Source organism: Eucyclogobius newberryi, unplaced genomic scaffold, assembly GCF_026437365.1.
Source record: "Eucyclogobius newberryi isolate DKJ021-1_F unplaced genomic scaffold, fEucNew1.0.hap1 SCAF_13, whole genome shotgun sequence".
In the NCBI taxonomy this organism is placed as follows: Eukaryota; Metazoa; Chordata; class Actinopteri; order Gobiiformes; family Gobiidae; genus Eucyclogobius; species Eucyclogobius newberryi.
This window is the reverse complement of record NW_027315757.1, coordinates 30,851,873-30,868,695: the sequence shown is the minus strand read 5'-3', so window position 1 is coordinate 30,868,695 and position 16,823 is coordinate 30,851,873. Positions and strand designations below refer to the sequence as shown.

The 16,823-nt window shown below is 40.3% G+C and overlaps 2 protein-coding genes across 2 annotated transcripts; both read left to right on the top strand.

Moving 5' to 3' along the window:
- LOC140357706 (myeloid-associated differentiation marker homolog) lies at nt 1-1,020 on the top strand. The gene has a single exon (XM_072442221.1). It carries the CDS (start codon nt 127-129, stop codon nt 997-999), a length of 873 nt encoding a protein of 290 aa, XP_072298322.1. The 5' UTR covers nt 1-126; the 3' UTR covers nt 1,000-1,020.
- Nucleotides 1,021-4,195: 3,175 nt separating this feature from the next.
- LOC140358560 (somatostatin receptor type 5-like) lies at nt 4,196-7,082 on the top strand. Its single transcript, XM_072443474.1, has 3 exons — nt 4,196-4,456; nt 5,869-6,587; nt 6,672-7,082. The coding sequence occupies exons 2-3, from the start codon at nt 5,898-5,900 to the stop codon at nt 7,080-7,082; spliced, it is 1,101 nt and encodes a 366-aa protein (XP_072299575.1). The 5' UTR covers nt 4,196-4,456; nt 5,869-5,897.
- Nucleotides 7,083-16,823: the final 9,741 nt, after the last annotated feature.

Here is a 16,823-nt window from a genome sequence, read left to right as displayed (position 1 = left end):
TTGCTTTGGATTTCATGATCAAGACGGTCTTTGGATTGTTTTGTGGCCTTTTTTCTGCCAAAAGATGGAGTTTGAGGTTGTTTGAACATTTCTGAAAGAACAATCTTACCTCGGCAAACTTTGACCATGATCAGCGTGGATTTGCGGGTGCTCACTCAACCTGTGGGCATCTTGCGAATCTTAGCTGCCATTTTAGCCTGTACATCTTTCAGTCTGGTGGCGTCGGTTGGTTACGTCAACTACTCGTACTGGTCATGGTGCATGTTTACCTGGTGCTTCTGCTTCATCGTCACCCTCCTCATCGTTATCATGGAGTTCACAACCATGCACTCCAAACTGCCTTTTGGATGGGACGACTTCACCTCTGCCTTTGCGATGCTGGCAAGCCTCATGCTCTTCACCGCATCCATTATCTATTCCTCCTTCTTCACTTGTACAGGAGTGACACAGACTGGACCAAAATGCCACCGCCAGATCGGGGCGTCTGTCTTGTCCTGGGTGTGTTTCTCTGTCTATGTCGCCGAGGTTGTTCTCACCAGGCTTCGACCGCAAGGGGAGCACATTGGGTTCCTGTCCACCTTGCCGGGAATCATGAAGATGCTAGAGACATTCATTGCGTGCATAATCTTCACTTCTTTGAACCCAAGCCAGTACGTCAGACCGGAACTGGAATGGTGTGTGTCAGTGTACGCCCTGTGCTTCATTTTTGACATCATTATAATTGTCATCTGCACCGCTCAGCTAACGTCATACTCACCAGTCCCAATTGACAAAGTGGTGATTGTCTACAACATTATGGCGGCGTTGATGTATTTGTCAGCTATGGTCCTATGGCCACTCTACAGTTTCCGGAACAATCCCAAACCTTTAAACTGTGGTTTCCTGTGTCCATGGGATAAACTTGTGGTAATCACGATCATGACTATTTTCAATACCATTGTTTACATACTGGACAGCTCCTACTCCATTTACCTAGTGTTTTTTGTGGGAAGAGAGTAAAAAGAAAGTAATGTACCTCAAGATGTTAATTGGTTAATGATTAAAAATGTATGGCTATAATGAAAAGTGCCTGGTTACATCGATAGGCGAACTCAAACGTGCCTCAATACCAGGCAAATTAGGCAAAAAATATTATCATTTTTAGTTCATAATCTGATATCTAATCTATTTTTTGTTAAAGTAAATGAAAACAAAATAATACATTATTTTGGGATTATTTGGTTGGTGTGTTTATATGTTTGTATTTAAGTGTAATGTGTGTAGTCGTTGTTTAAACTATGCTCTGAGAAAGCCGACTTCCATTGTAAACTTTACCTGATTTTTCACCCCTTGAACACATGCTTATGCTTTTTCAGTTTGTAATTTGGATATTGTTCTAACCTGTGTGTTTTTAATGTTTTTTCTTTATCTGTAATTGATTTTACTGTATGCAGCTTAAGCCTCGATAGGCCTGACATCACATTTCAGATATTATGTTTATTGTTCTATTTCCCCTTCAATACCAAAATAACTGAAACAAAGTCAAATCTAAATTCCTTGAATAGCAATTGGTCTACTTGTAGTAATATTCAAGAAATAAAAAAATGTTTTTTTTTGTAACAAACACTCCTACTTATTTCCACCTGGCAGCCATGTTTGTCCTACTCCTGCACGTACACTGAATGGCCACTAGATGTCACTAAACAATAGACTGAACTCGTTAGCAGCGCCATCTCACAACATTAGGTAAGTTCACAGTAAGTTCACAAATACAAATCCAATTGAATTAAACTGTGTAAATAGTTTGTATTTTGTTGGTGATGCTATTAGGATTTGAAACGTGCATATTTGCACCATTCTCCTCTTTATTATATGTTATATGTTGTGTTTCTATACGAGAGTAAGAAGTACTATCCCTTGAATTTGTTTGACTTTTTAAAAATATCTAATTGTTTTTATTTGTGATTTGCAAGGATACTTTGTTCAGATAAGGCAGGGATACAGACATACAAAAAAACAAACAGAAAACAAACAAACGCAGTATATACAATTCAATTAACCTCATTCAACATAAGAAACAAAGGACAAAGACAAAAAATTGAAATAACTGAAATAAAAATGAATTATTTAATTAATTAAAAATAAAAAGGCAGTATTGGCCCTGCGATGAGTTGGCCACTGTCCAGGGTGTACCCCGCCTAAGGCCCGAAGTCACTGGGATAGGCTCCAGTCTGCGACCCCGAAAGGGAACAAGCGGTAGAAAATGGATGGATGGATGGATAAAAAGGCATCAATAATAAGTCATAAGTCATGGAAATAATAAGTTTACATAAATATTGTAATTATCACTGCTGTTACGCAGAGGAAGCAACATTTCTGATTACATTCTATCCTGCAGTGTTGCCTACATATATTTGTTAGGAAACAGAAACTCCTTGACCACACATAAAACATGAGTCACTCAGATTCACACCTACCGTCTTTTGTATGCTCATTATCTTCCATTAAACTTCCGCTGTGATGAGTAGCCCTTGCCTGTGCACTCTCCGATCCTGAAGCCCCCCCTCTGGGACTGAAGGAGGACACTAATGACCAACCACAGCAGTAGAGTTTACAGTGTGGCCAAAATGTGTGGTCGTACCAGTGAGCACGAATACAGCAGCTGTGATACTTTACTCTATCACAGCTGCTCAAGTCTGCATCATTTCATTAGATGGATTGAATCATGAAAACTCACTTATCCATATGAGAAAACATCAGAACCCATCTGGTGTATCTAATAATGCTAATACATGTGTGTGGGAGGACAAGGGTCGACATGTGTCCTATGTCATTAGCTTAATCACATTTATCACTACAATTCTGGTTGTGGGGTCACCGGATGCAGAGTTTTAAAGGTGTATTACTAATATGAGAGGATTTATTTAGATACTCCAATGGCACAAGGTGTAACAATGTACAATAGCATGTTTGATAAATTAATATTGGTATAGTCCTTACAAAAGAGCTGGTAGTCTCGTGTATGCCATGGTCATCACTGATATAAACCTGCAATAAATGACAGGCAGTTATTGGACCCTACAAAATATGTTGCAGATGATAAATCTGTAAAAGTGTGACTATATTTATTTATTTATTTTTTCTTTGAGGTGAATTATTGATGTGTGGAAGCTTCTTGAAACCGCTGAGCCTCACCACATTCTCACTCATCTCCCTGTGGTTGAGTTTTGGGATTTATTGTTCATTTCTGAAACATGTGTTTTCGTAGATTTTAGGTAAATGTTTCCTTCCTGATTAGAAGGATTTAGTGAAGACGTTTCCACATAAAATGGTGCAATATTTTGAGTTGAATTGTGCTATTGCTTTGACCGTTGCCAGGCCAAAATCTTTCGAATCAGGTTTTTGAAGGAAACCATGTCAGTCTTGAACTTGAGAACAGATGTTTCCATTTTGAAGCTTTATTTTTCTACTATCAATCAATCAATCAATCAATCTTTAAATCAATCAATCAATCCAAATATCACTTAAATCACTGAAAGAGAGAATGTGACGCTTGACCATTATTATCATGTGTATATTTTGCTTTCTTCTGACGTTTGACAAAGTCTTTGTGAGAAAATCCCTATTTCTTCACTCGTAACGTAGACGTGAAATGCCAGTGCGCTTAGAGCAGTAATGAACCGTGCTGTTGTCCTGGCGATATGACGACCTGCACACAAATCACTGTCTCTGTCACACAGCTGGGTGGCACTGTTCACCTTTATATCATGTCCATAAATTCTCTCTTCTGTCTGGTTTCAGCTGGTTCCACTGATCCCATAAAGATGTCATCAACTTCCCACTATAAATTAGATGAATTAGGACCTTCTTCATGCTACAGGTGTAAAAAAAACACATTATGATGTTGTAGATGTTGCTCTTGTGCCAAACTTGTTCATGCAATCTTAAACAAGGGGTGTTTCTTAAAATCTCATCAGTCCCAATCTCCTAAACCCCTTTATGTGAATGTATTCTTAAGTAAACAATCAAAATGATTTACTGTTAGGCTTAACCACTTCTGTTCAGCGGAATAGTATAACTTTATTATTTACTAGAACGCAGCTGGACAGTCTGTCTAGGAAAGGAGGAGGAGAGCGCTGCACACTCTTAGGCTGTGAAGTAATTGCCATTTTCCCAGTGGGTGGGACTTTCACATCCAAACTGGGCTGTGGCTGTTCCCTTAAATACTGTTGACTTGACTCTGTGCTCATCTGTGCTTCCCTTGAAAGGATTTCCTGAAGAATGCACAGGTGACAAGTGTTCACAATGGGGAAAATGAGCCAATTGAGATCAACATGACTTAAGATGTAAAGCCAATCGTGAGGAGCGTCTGGGGAAAAAAGAGACAAGAGAAAGCTTTGAGGAACGCAGCAATTTTCCCAAAAGTGCAAAAGAAGCCTGATGTGGACGGGAGGATGAGGAGCACATAAGACAACAGGTATGTGGATGTGCAGAGCTCAGCTTGAGTACAATGTTCTGGGATTTTAGGCGTGTTGCTGACCTCAGAGTGGATCTTGGCATTTCACTGCCTTATGTTACATTTTGTGATTTTCTTTGTTTTGTTTTACACCACAAAATGAAATCATTTTGTTTTAAAAATACAAATACTGTTACTTAACATACAATATTTATTCAGATCATCAAATTTAGCTTTGTGTCATTGTAATAATAATGTCATTTTTCTGAGAATACATTTAAACGTATCGATTGAGGTAATTGAAACACCTGTAACATCAGTAAATAAATATACAATTCCTACAAAAATAGAGGCATTTTCTCTAACCACATCAGCCATGAAAGCATGATTCGTGAATCCACATGCAGTATACACATCATTATTCATGAGCAGATTGCTCATACATTGATCTGATCAACACAGTCAGGGCAGACAGCTAGACTCCAGTTTTGTATCTGGAAGAACGGCATGAATTCTTGTTATTGGGATAGTGAGAACATTTGGCCACATTTGGAGATTGTCTTGCAGTTTATAAGGATACATAGTTTATAAGGCTATTGATGGTGAATTTTAATTTAAAAACACATTTTGATGAAGATACATTTTATCAACAATTCTGTTTTTGTTCTTGTTGAATGGATGATCATTCTTTTGCCAAACAATGTAGTACCTATTGTCCTCCATTGACTCTGTGAAGAGTCCGGTGCAGGCTCCACATGTTTGTTTGGCCAACAGCGTCCTGCGGGCCGCGCGTCACCCTTCATGTTTATGTGCACGGTTCACTGCCTCCCAACGTCAGACCATTTATTTGTAAAACACATTTCACAGCCACAAGTTGCTATGTCTGGGAAAAAAAGAAAAATAACCGGTTATTATTACTTCAGGTCACACACGAGCCATCTGAAGCTTCTGGAGTGGCCCCAGGCTTATATCACATTAGCTGATGAATTTATGAGTCATTGTGCTGGCCTGGTCAGCATCCTAACCTTTTTACGGAATACAGCAGAAGAGGTTACAATTCCCACAATGATTTTAGTGTTAAGTATTTAAGTATGTATTGCTTTATAAAATAGATAACATCCTGTCATTATATATTTCTATTTGGTTGTTTTAGTTCTCTCGAACACAATTAAAACACTTCTGTCCGTGCAATGTGAAGTATTTAAAGGACAGCAATCAATTTTACATTCTGGGTTCGTTCCCAGACCCTTTTGCTGCAGATGTCAAATATACATTATGTTTCCCAGAATGCAGCCATATTGGATTACCCTCGAGAGAAAGATCAGTCAACACTTGGCATAATCTTTTTACGTTCTGACTGATTTATATGTCAACTGCTTTTTAATGCAAGTTGCCGCCCACATAGCAGTAACTACACTTCTGTGACTTTGCAGCTGCCGCTTCAATCCCCGACTCGATCAAGATGGAGGATAACAATTGGACATTAACTGGCGACGACGCTGGGATATCACCTGCTCCCACCGACTATATCGGGATTCACAACCGCAACTCCTCCCAAGTGCCTCAGATGCCTGTCAGCACCACCGCTTTGGTCACCGCCGTCATCTTCATCATCGTATTTGTCGTGGGTCTCCTCGGAAACACGCTTGTCATCTACGTAGTGTTTCGATACACAAAGATGAAGACCGTGACCAACTTGTACATTCTCAACTTGGCTTTGGCGGACGAACTGTACATTCTCGGTATTCCCTTCCTGTGCACGCAGAATGTGCTGTCCTACTGGCCTTATGGAGAGTTCCTCTGCAAAATCTACATGACCGCTGACATCATGAGCCAGTTTACCTCCACGTTTTGCCTGACGGTAATGAGTATTGACCGGTACCTGGCCGTGGTTCACCCTTTAAAGAGTGTAAAGTGGAGGAAGCCCCAGGTGGCAAAGATCATCAACGCACTGCTGTGGGTGGTGTCCTTTCTCATCGCGTTGCCAGTGACAATCTTTTCTAACATACAAGACGAATTCAACACCTGCAACATCACGTGGCCCGACCCGAACAACTTGTGGTCAAATGTTTTCATCCTCGTCACAGCCATCTTGGGTTTCTTTGGCCCGGTGGTGGTGATCTGCCTGTGCTACCTGCTCCTTGTCATCAGGGTAATGGAAAACAGCTTTTATTCTACGGTATTTAATTACGTGGCTTTTTGTAATGAAATAAAGTCATTCTTCTAATGGTTTCAGGTGAGGTCAGCAGGTGCAAGAGCCGGGCTTACAAGGCGCAGAAGGTCTGAGCGTAAGGTGACCCGCATGGTAGTGATCATCGTTATGGTTTTTGTCCTCTGCTGGCTGCCGTTCTTTACCACCAACATCGTCAACCTGGTTTATACGATCCCCGAGAGCAGCGTTAATGTCGCCATCTACTTCAGCTTGGTCATACTAACCTACGTCAATTCGTGCTTCAACCCCATTCTCTACGGCTTCCTGTCCGAGAACTTCAAGCAGAGTTTCCAGAAGGTTCTCTGCGTCAACAAACCCATGGAGATCCTGACGATAGACCAGCAGGCCCTCACGCCCAATCTGAGTCGAACAATGACGAGCCAAGTCCCAGGTTCACAGCGAGGCCAAGCTAAGAACGGTGGGATGGGTAATTAGGTGAGGAACCACACATGCAAATTAACTACATTATGTCACTTTATGATTTATGATTCATGTTATGATACAAAGCAAATGTTTGAATGACAAATAAAGAGTTTAAAGATGACAAAATACATGATTAATATTGCCCTAATCTGACATGTTTTGACAGTAACGCCATGCAATTTCTTAATGACGATAATTATTTCTTTTTGAAGCTCGAGCCATTTCTGTCAATATTTTTTCTCCCTTTTTTTTTTTTTTTTTTTTTTTTTAAATGAATCAGAATCAGAAATCAGAACTATATCATCATTCCTCTAACTTCTCTTCTGTTGTATTTTGACAGTGCGTCCAGATGGAGAGGACGACCTGACCCAACACCGGGCAAATGAAATCCTCTATGTCGTGAACTTGGACAATTTTAAGTTTTTATTATTAGATCGCAGATGCACCCGTTTGACTGAAGGAATTTAGAACACATGGAACCAATTTGTACAGTTCTTTATATTTTGCTGTATGAATACATTTGTGTCACGTGTTTGAGAACAGGTATTTTACTTATTATTAAAAAATAGATGTAATTAAGACATTCTCAAATTGCTCAACTCTTGTCATTTATTTTAGCGTACTTTTAGATATCTGCTGATATTTTACTGTTCTATACTGCACAATTTCATAGTTCATCAGTAAAGTAAATCAATCTTTCACTTGTGTTTTTCAGTGACTGCTCACATAAAACAAAGGGATATGGGTTAGTTAAAAACAAACTCATTGCACTTCTGATATTTGTTTTGGAGTGATAGTGGTGTGTTTATCACATTAGTTATCAGTTTTATGCAATATATAATCAAACCAATGCATTAACATTGTTTGAAGTCAGGAAAATAGAGTCATGAGACAATATTATACAGTACACTTTATTGTCTCCATGGTGAAATGTGTCATAGTGATCACTGCCCAGGGATCCGTCTCTGGGTCAGGATGGATGCTCAGGATGGATGGTCAGGGTTGATGGTCAGGGTTGATGGTCAGGGTTGATGGTCAGGGTTGATGGTCAGGGTTGATGGTCAGGGTTGATGGTCAGGGTTGATGGGGGGAACCTAGAGAGTGTCCAGAGAAAACTCACCCAAACATGGGTAGAAACATAAGTAGAAACAGAGACACACTGAAAGGGCCGGACAGCATGAGAATTGAACCTGCAACTTTCTGCCGGTGCAAATTCTGTATGTCTTTTCTTTTGTTTTTTCCATTTTACTCAGAGCTAAACTTTATCCCCACAGATAAAGTCGTGTAGTGATAAAGATAAAATGGAAAACTACCATGAAAAACCCGTCAGAAATGACCATATGCATGTTTTTACAGTGTGTAAGCTGCATGATATAAAAGGACTCAGAAAAAATGTATTTATTAAGTTTTTATTGCTCACAACCAATATAATGGAGTCACGTACTCTTTCTCGTTGTCAGTTTCAGCCTCTATTGCACGTGTGTTTACTGACAAGCTGTGGCTGTGTATAGGGGCCGAAACACTCTAATGTTCCGGCAGATTCTGGATACCTCGGTGTTTATGGTCACGCTGCTCTTGACGCCCTCAATGTCATTTCAAAGAGCTGCTTTTATCAAGCTGTCAATAGACCAGAACTACCAAGAAATTGGTCCTAGTTCTGGGTCTTTCCTCTCCATTGTGTGTGTTATGTCCAGGATCCACATCAATCACAGGCTGTTGTTCTACCTCAGCAGACAACATACTTATACTTCAAACTTGCTGTCAGCAAGATATTAAGGGATTGACAGGTTTAAAGCATAATATACTATTTATATGGTACAAGTGAAACAAATGTCATTACGTGGAAATACCAACCATTCTTTTTGGAAAAGTTAAAAACGCTACTATAATAATTAATGATTTGCTCCTATTATTAGGCTGGCCAGCTAAAGCGACACACTTTTCCCTGTTGTCAGCACCAGTCTGGCTTCAAGTGTAACCTTTTCTTCTTAGTATTTCTTAGTATGGCATTAACGGCTTTAACATAAAAAGTGAACAACTGGTAAAAAATGAATGGTCAGAGCGCTGTCAGAATTGAAAGTTACCATAGATATAGGCAGTTTCCATGGATACGGTACCAGATTCTACAGAGTAATGGAAATGCAACTGGGGCATGTAGTGGACACGCCCCATTAGAGAGTGCACCTTTAACTCTCAGGTCACTTCAGGTCACTTCAGGACCCTCGAGGGTCATTTTGAGAAACTTTTTATTTTCAAACAAACAATATTTAAACAATAGTGTTGAGGTCAGTCCCAGAACATTTCCCACTGTATCATGAAGTCAAATTTCAAAATGCCACCATGTTTTTTAATCACACACGGTCAGTTAAAGAGCTTGAACAAAAGGGTAGATTTGTGACTGATGTGGCTTTTTTTCTTTTATTTTCAAAACACAAATTTGAGCCATTTTTAATTATTAACATATGCGAGGCTCTAATAAAGTTAGAGTTTTCTACTTCACACTTTTCGTTCAGAAAATATGTAATTACATTTTTTTGAATGGTTATGATACCCTAACCCTTTGTGTTGTGAGGCTTTTTGGCCTTATTATGTTCTGTAGTTAATTTATTAACCCTGACAACATACAACATACAAATAAGATACATTAACTCTTGAATACTTATTGGCCAATGTTATGCCTGCATAATTAATTGTAAAAATGGCAAATGGCATTGCTATGAGGTTCATAGAACCTTTTAAGGGACAACATCCCCTGATGAGAATAAATATAAAATATAGCCGCAAGCGGCAATGATCGGCCCTCGCTACGCCGCCGCCACGCCGCAAGAGGAGGGGGCGCTAACGCGCCCCAATTGTCCTTTTATTACGCCTACTGCTGAATCTGTGACGCTGTCACATCTTCTCCCCTTTGTTTTACCATCAAAAAGCTATTTTATTTTGAATTCTTGGCAAAATGTGCGGCTTTGCCGCACAGACACCGTGACTCTTTGAATAAAAATGTGGATAACTTTTGATGGTCCACCCCTGAAGATGAGTCTCACCAAATTTCAGGTTAATAGGTCTAACGCCCTAAGAGGAGTTTGTGAAAGTCTAAAGTGTAAACATGTTCTGGCGATTTCCCCATTGGAATAACATGGAAGGTTTCGGTCATCGTTACGGCAAAGCCATAACAATTATGACATGGGTCTCATTGACTTTTCTGATGGGGATGCCAAAATTGAGTTGTGTGTCAAATTTCATATAATTTCGCAAAACTAAATATTTAACCTCCATATAAAATCTGTAGGGGGCGCTGTGGCTCCAAATTAATTTATTTCACTTCAAGTAGGTTTAGGGCAAAGAGTTTAACAACTGATTCTAATTTCACGCAATTCGGACTTTATCTGCGCAAACGGCAGAAATGTTAAATATGGGAGATTTCTGAAATTCTTGCTACAGTTTGCGGCTTTGCCGCACAGAGACCGTGACAGGTATCAATGTAATTTGGATAACTTTTGATGTCCCACTCCTCAGTAGCATTTTCACCAAATTTCAGCTTTTTAGGGCCAACGCCCTGGGAGGAGTTCGTAAAAGTACGACGTTTGGAAAAACTCCGAAGTCATGTTTAGCCATTTTTGAAGCAATATGGCCGACATTTGGTTGGGCGGACGGCGTTTCCGTAATAATATTTTTTACTTCTCTTGTCACCATCTACCTCTGCGCCAAATTTCATGATTCTACGATCAGATTTTTTTTGGGTCATTTCCCATCTCTCAATGCATTTTTGGTACATTTGGGGGCGCTGACGCGCCATTTTTTTTTATTTTAGAAAAGGGAAATAGCCAGAATGTAGAGAGGCACGATTTTTAGAGGTGTGCAAATTTTTGTGACTTTTCGTCAATGTTCACTGGGTGAAAAATAGGGGGGTTGGTCCCGAGAAGAAGAAGAAGAAGAAGAAGAAGAAGATTAAAGCCGCAAGCGGCATCCAACGGCCCTCGCGGGCCGCCGGCCTTCCGACTCTGCGCTTTCGACTTGATAAAGATGGCGCCCTTATTGTGTTGAATTAAAAAAGAACTTGACAGACGACGACACATTGGACATGGCCAATCCAGTGCAAATGAACACAAATGTCGGTCAAATGTGCGGGTCCGCCGCACAGAGACCGTGACACTTGGAATAAAAATATGGATAAGTTTTGATGCCCCGCTTGTGTAGATGATTTTCCCCAAATATGAGTTTGATCGGACAATCGCCCTAGGAGGAGTTCGTTAAAGTGTGAAGCGTAAAAATGTGGTGATTTGAGCGATTCTACGATTTTCTCATAAGGATAACATGGGATGTTTCTGTCATCGCTACGGTTACGCCGTACAAAATATGACTTTGGCTCTCATACTTTTATGATCAGGGTGGCAAATCAGAATTTTGTTCAAAATATCATGTCATTTGGAAAAACTCTATTGTTTATAGGCTACTCTGAAGGCCAAATAGTCAGAATTCTGGGAAACGTTTGCGGCTCCGTCGCACAGAGACCGTAAAAGTTATCCTTAAAATTTGGATAACTTTAGATGCCCCACTTGTCTAGAGGACGTACACCGATTTTGAGGTTGGTGGGCAAAACGCACTAGGAGGAGTTCGTTAAAGTGTGAAACATAAAAATGTGGTAATTTGAGAGATTTTGTGGTTTTCCCATAGGGATAACATGGGATGTTTCTGTCATCGCTACGACTACGCCGTAAAAATTAAGGCATTTGTCTGATTGGCTTTTGTGATCGGGACGGCAAAATAGAATTTTGGGTAAAGTTTAGACAATTTTGGTAAAACTAATTTTTGACCTTCAATGTTAATTTAAAGGTCACTCTGTAGGGGGCGCTATCGCGGCCATTTCAATTTTGTCAGCCTAAACTGGTCCAAACTAGAAAGTTTAACAACTGATTCAAATTTGGTCCTAATCGGACTTATTTTGATCAAATGGGAGCAATTTTTAGATCTGCAATATTCCAAAATAAGTTGTCCAACTTTGCGGCTGCGCCTCACACAGACCGTAAAAGGTATCTAAAAAAATTGGATAACTTTAGATGCCCCACTTGTCCAGAGGACGTACGCCGATTTTGAAGTCGGTGGGCAAAACGCCCTAGGAGGAGTTCGTCAAAGTTTGACGTGAACAAAATGGCTAACACAGCGTGTTTTCATTTTCAAAGGAAGATGGCGGCCATAGGGTAAATCTGGGGGCGTGGCCACAATAATATTTTTTTTTTGTCCTCACGAGAGGAATGTGTGTTCCGAATTTCGTAGCTCTACGACAAAGTTGACCTCGGGGCGTCTCCCATAGGCGCAATGTATTTTGACTTTTGTCGGTGGCGCTGTCGCGCCATTTTTTAACGGAAAAAAAAATGGCCCAGAAAAAACAAAATTTTTCGCCGATTCTGAATTTTGGGCAAAGTTTGGTGAGTTTTTGAGCATGTTCAGGGGGTCAAATTAGAGTTCAAAGCGATGAAGAACAAGAAAAATAATAATAATAATATTTTTAGCAAAAACAATATAGCCGTTTCCACTATAACAACAAATTATACATCGTTTGAAAGCTCTAAGCCTTCCCGATGCCGCCATGGGGTGGAATCATCATTACGAGCGCTTACGCGCTCGTCACTCCCTATTCCGTCGGGATGCCCCGCCCACTCCCCATAGACTTCCATTGATTTGAGCAGATACAAGCATGGCCCATGCCTGCGGCATGGATTCTCGCGTACGGGACGATGCCAGGAGGGTTTTTGGAGGAATGCAGCGCTTCGCGCTGCTGTTGTCAACAATTAGTGAATGGGCTACGCCCATTCACTAATTGTTGACTATTTCTGTCATAGCAGGAGTAAGTATGCATGATCCATGCCTTCGGCATGGGCTAGTTCACTGTACTTGCCAGGGGCGACGGGGTACCAAACATGCGGGCGCAGCCCGCATGTTTGGTCGAACAGTTGCAACGCTGCCTTCGGCAGCATTGCGGGAGCAATAGGCCCTCCGCCCTGCTGGGGCTCGGGCCTAAATATTCTGATGCGAAAACAATGTTTCCCATTTTCCAAATATCATAAACTATACATTTTCGGAAAGCGCTCGCGCTTTCCTACCTCATGGTGTGGGTCCCTGGTCACTGAAGGGTACTTTCGTTAATTTTGAGTGGGCTCCGCCCACTTTGTGTTTTTGGCCCTCTATACAGTTATAATGTTGAATTTTTGCATAACATGCTTATATGCACGGAACATGCAAGAGATGGGGAACGTATTCGTGAGCTACTTAGCGCAAATGAGTGCTTTATATGGGGATGACGACCGCTTCTTCGCGGTCGTCATCCCAATGTAAAGTGCTCGTTTAGTGCGAACTTTTGCACGGGCTTCGCCCGTTTACAACGGTAATGTTCCATTTTCCTACAACTAATTAGTATGCACGGGGCGTGCATGAGTAGAGGAGTGTGTTAGTGAGTGTTTGGAAGTGGGCGAGCGCTTCGCGCTCGATTTCGTGCGCACTACGTGCGCACTTTCGCAGCCGTGCTTCGCACGGCCTTACGAGATTAATAGGCCTCTCGCCAGCTTGTGGCGCTCGGGCCTAATTAAATTAAAAATTACAAATCGCTCATTCTCTGCTGTCACTTCAAGAACTCCTGATGGGCTTTACAGGACAAATGGAGCTTTAAAAGTGCACCTCCTGTGTTGGGATGGGGTAACTATGTTTTCTGTCTTTCAAAAATGGCTGATATAAAAACAAACTCATTATAGGTTTTCAGGATGGGTAAGCCTAATAATTATATTTAAAATACAATGTTAATGGTGTTTTTTAAATATATTAAATATATTTCAGAAAGGGGGATGTTGGATTTCATTCCATTTTCAAGCTGCTAGATATGTTGTGCTTAAAAATAAAGTTTTAAACCACTTCAAAATGTCAAATCAATCATTTGATCTCACAAAAACAAAAACAAAAGAACTATATTATGCCTCTGGTGTAACAGCACATGTTTATAGAGCATTGGGGCCAAATGGTTTTGGGGAGGCCTCCAGAAGAGATCTATGATGAAATACTCCTGGATGATTACACCGACTTGTTACCTTCAGTGTTGTTTGTTGCTGTGGAGACTGTCGACTCTTGAGTTCTGAGAGAGTTCTACCTAAAATAAAAAGAGCCTTTTGTCAATGGAACAAAAGGGTTCTGAATCTGAACTGAAAATAATGTTTTAGAGAAAATAGAATATTTTTATGCTCCAGAATCTTTTGTTTGAGAGTGTGCAGTTTAGACCTCTACAATTATGTTCTGAGATTCTTGTAGGACGGATGGGAGAGTAGGGACTGTAAGCTGCTCTATATATGAGCTGGAGCTTGAGCTTGAGCTGGCGGCTGAGTTACTGATTTAACCTTTCTAATAACTTGCTGAGAACTGACAAGAGTTCTGAAATATTGACCACTGTACAGTAATGATTAACAAAACCTTTGCAAATATGCATCATCTAACTAAAATTATAGACTATACAAACATTTCCAATAATGATGATTTATGAGTGGAACATATGACTCAAAATAAGTTCTACATTACATATATTTGAATATTTTATATGATAACTGTGTAGCTAATCTCTTTCCTTAAATTCTTGGTTCAGTGCCACAGAAATCTTGGAAGCCTCCTCAAGCAGATGTCCTAAAAAAATAAATAATGTGTTGCAAAATCACATCACACAGATCCAACTGAAGTCTGGTTCAAATCACCATTTTTGGAGCATTTTGCATACAATTTAGGACAAAAGTCATCGCACAGAAAGGAAAATGAGTTGCATATCAGAAGCAAGAAACAGCGGAACTCGCTTGCCCATTAAAGGTGATACTAATCCACTGCACTGATGAAATTCGGGTGACTGGCTGTACAATATAATCCACCAAAAGTGAGATGAGTCCACAGCAGGGAGCACATGAATGTCAGCAGCAATTACAGACAGAACGGATGCACGGACTTAAATACCAGCCACACCAGATCTGGTCCAGTGGCAGGGCACGTAAATTACATCCATTGAAACGAATGCATGAGTCTTGCGGATGGAAGGAACATCAGTAACAGTGGTTATCTTCATGCCAACAAACTGCTGTATACAATGTATTAGAGACGCCTCTGACTAGATGGTTTCCTACATCCTCCTCGCTCAAATCCAACCACCTCAAAAAAAAACTACCGTGTCACATATGTAGGAGATGGTGGCATCAAATAAACAAATGTAATTACTTTTAATTAAGTTTAAGTTCTGTTTTTGATTTTGAAAAGCCTAAGTTAGTTTATATGTGTCTTGCATTAGTTTGGTAGCACAACAGATTCAACCAGTTGATTAGAAACTTTACATACAAATATGTCATATCCATATCTATAAGTATTCTTTTCTTTGGGTTTGTTTCAGACGTTGACACCTCTTCATTCACTCAACGTGGTCAATTGAACATGTTTCAGCACCTTTATTTTTGGAAGTCAAAACAATGCGATGATGTCCCCAGTGTTTAGTCGAGTAAACACTGTGCGACTGATTTCACTGCTGAAGCATGCTGGGTAATGTGCTTGTTTGTATGTGTTTGAACCTAATGCTGAGAGACCGTGACAAACCCATCTTTAAGAAAGAGGTCATGATACAGCGCCTCCTCATCTGCTTTCCTTTAGTCTACCCACTTCCCTCGCATTCCAACACACAAACTACACTTACAAGGCATTTGGAAGTGGAAGAAGAAGATATTACTTTTTAAAGTGACGGGACACAAAGTAAGTTCATTCGCAAGATTACCCTGTACGATATACAACACAATATATAAAGACATTTACACAATTAAACAAACCCTGAATGTTTGAGCGTGTCTTTCCAAGCTCACAAGTTCACCCGAGGGCAACCCGAGGAACACACCAATCTAATCAACAGCCCGTGTCCGACAGTTCATACGTTTCACATTCAGGAACAAGGACAAATAATAGGGAAGTAAATAAACACAAGACAATGTTGCTCCCTGCAAACCAGAAGAGAGGCTTTGTGTCCACACATGGTCCCAGGGTAAAGTGCAAGGGACTGAGCTGAACAGAATCATGAGGCTTCAGAGCAGTGAAGGAAGCATGTGCAGAATGTTACAATAATCAAATGTGGACATAATTTACAACTGTACAAGATACTTCCTAGTATGCAAGGACAAACATTAACACCTCAGCTTCTTGTTAGGCGCTTCCACATAAGCGTTACAGGAGAGTTTGGTGTATTTCCAAATATACTTGTAGGAGCAGTTCCTTCAAAAGTGTGAATAACAGGAGAAAGTATCAAATGTTTCGACCTTGAGAACGTCATCCTCTTGGCTTTAGTTGGATTTAAAACAAGTCTATGGGAAAGAAGACATTGAAACAGAAAGGTGCCGGAATATTTTTGGTGGCTTGTTCAGGGTTAGAGTCAACAGTACAATATTGTGTCATTTGCATATAATAGTGAACTTCCAGGTTAAAGGTGGTTCAAACATATTTTGTATTAAAGAGTTATTAAGAGTAATAAATAAACAGAAATAATCTGAAAAGCAGCTGACAGAGGAGGTGCCCAGCGGCATTGAAGAATAGGTCTTATGCAGAGGACACGTTTCTCTCGGAGGACAATAAAGTGTGGTTTAACCTTAATAGAGGCAATGCCCCATGGTCTATCGTGTTAAAGAAAGATCAACCATAAGCGCAGCACAATGCAATGTCATTTATAACCCCGGATATGGCTGCACTGTGACCAAACCCAAATCA

Coding starts and splice junctions, on each gene's coding strand:
- LOC140357706 (XM_072442221.1), top strand. CDS start 127: ATGATCAGCGTGGATTTGCGGGTGCTCACTCAACCTGTGGGCATCTTG.
- LOC140358560 (XM_072443474.1), top strand. CDS start 5,898: ATGGAGGATAACAATTGGACATTAACTGGCGACGACGCTGGGATATCA. Junction 6,588..6,671: donor ACCTGCTCCTTGTCATCAGG/GTAATGGAAAAC, acceptor TAATGGTTTCAG/GTGAGGTCAGCAGGTGCAAG.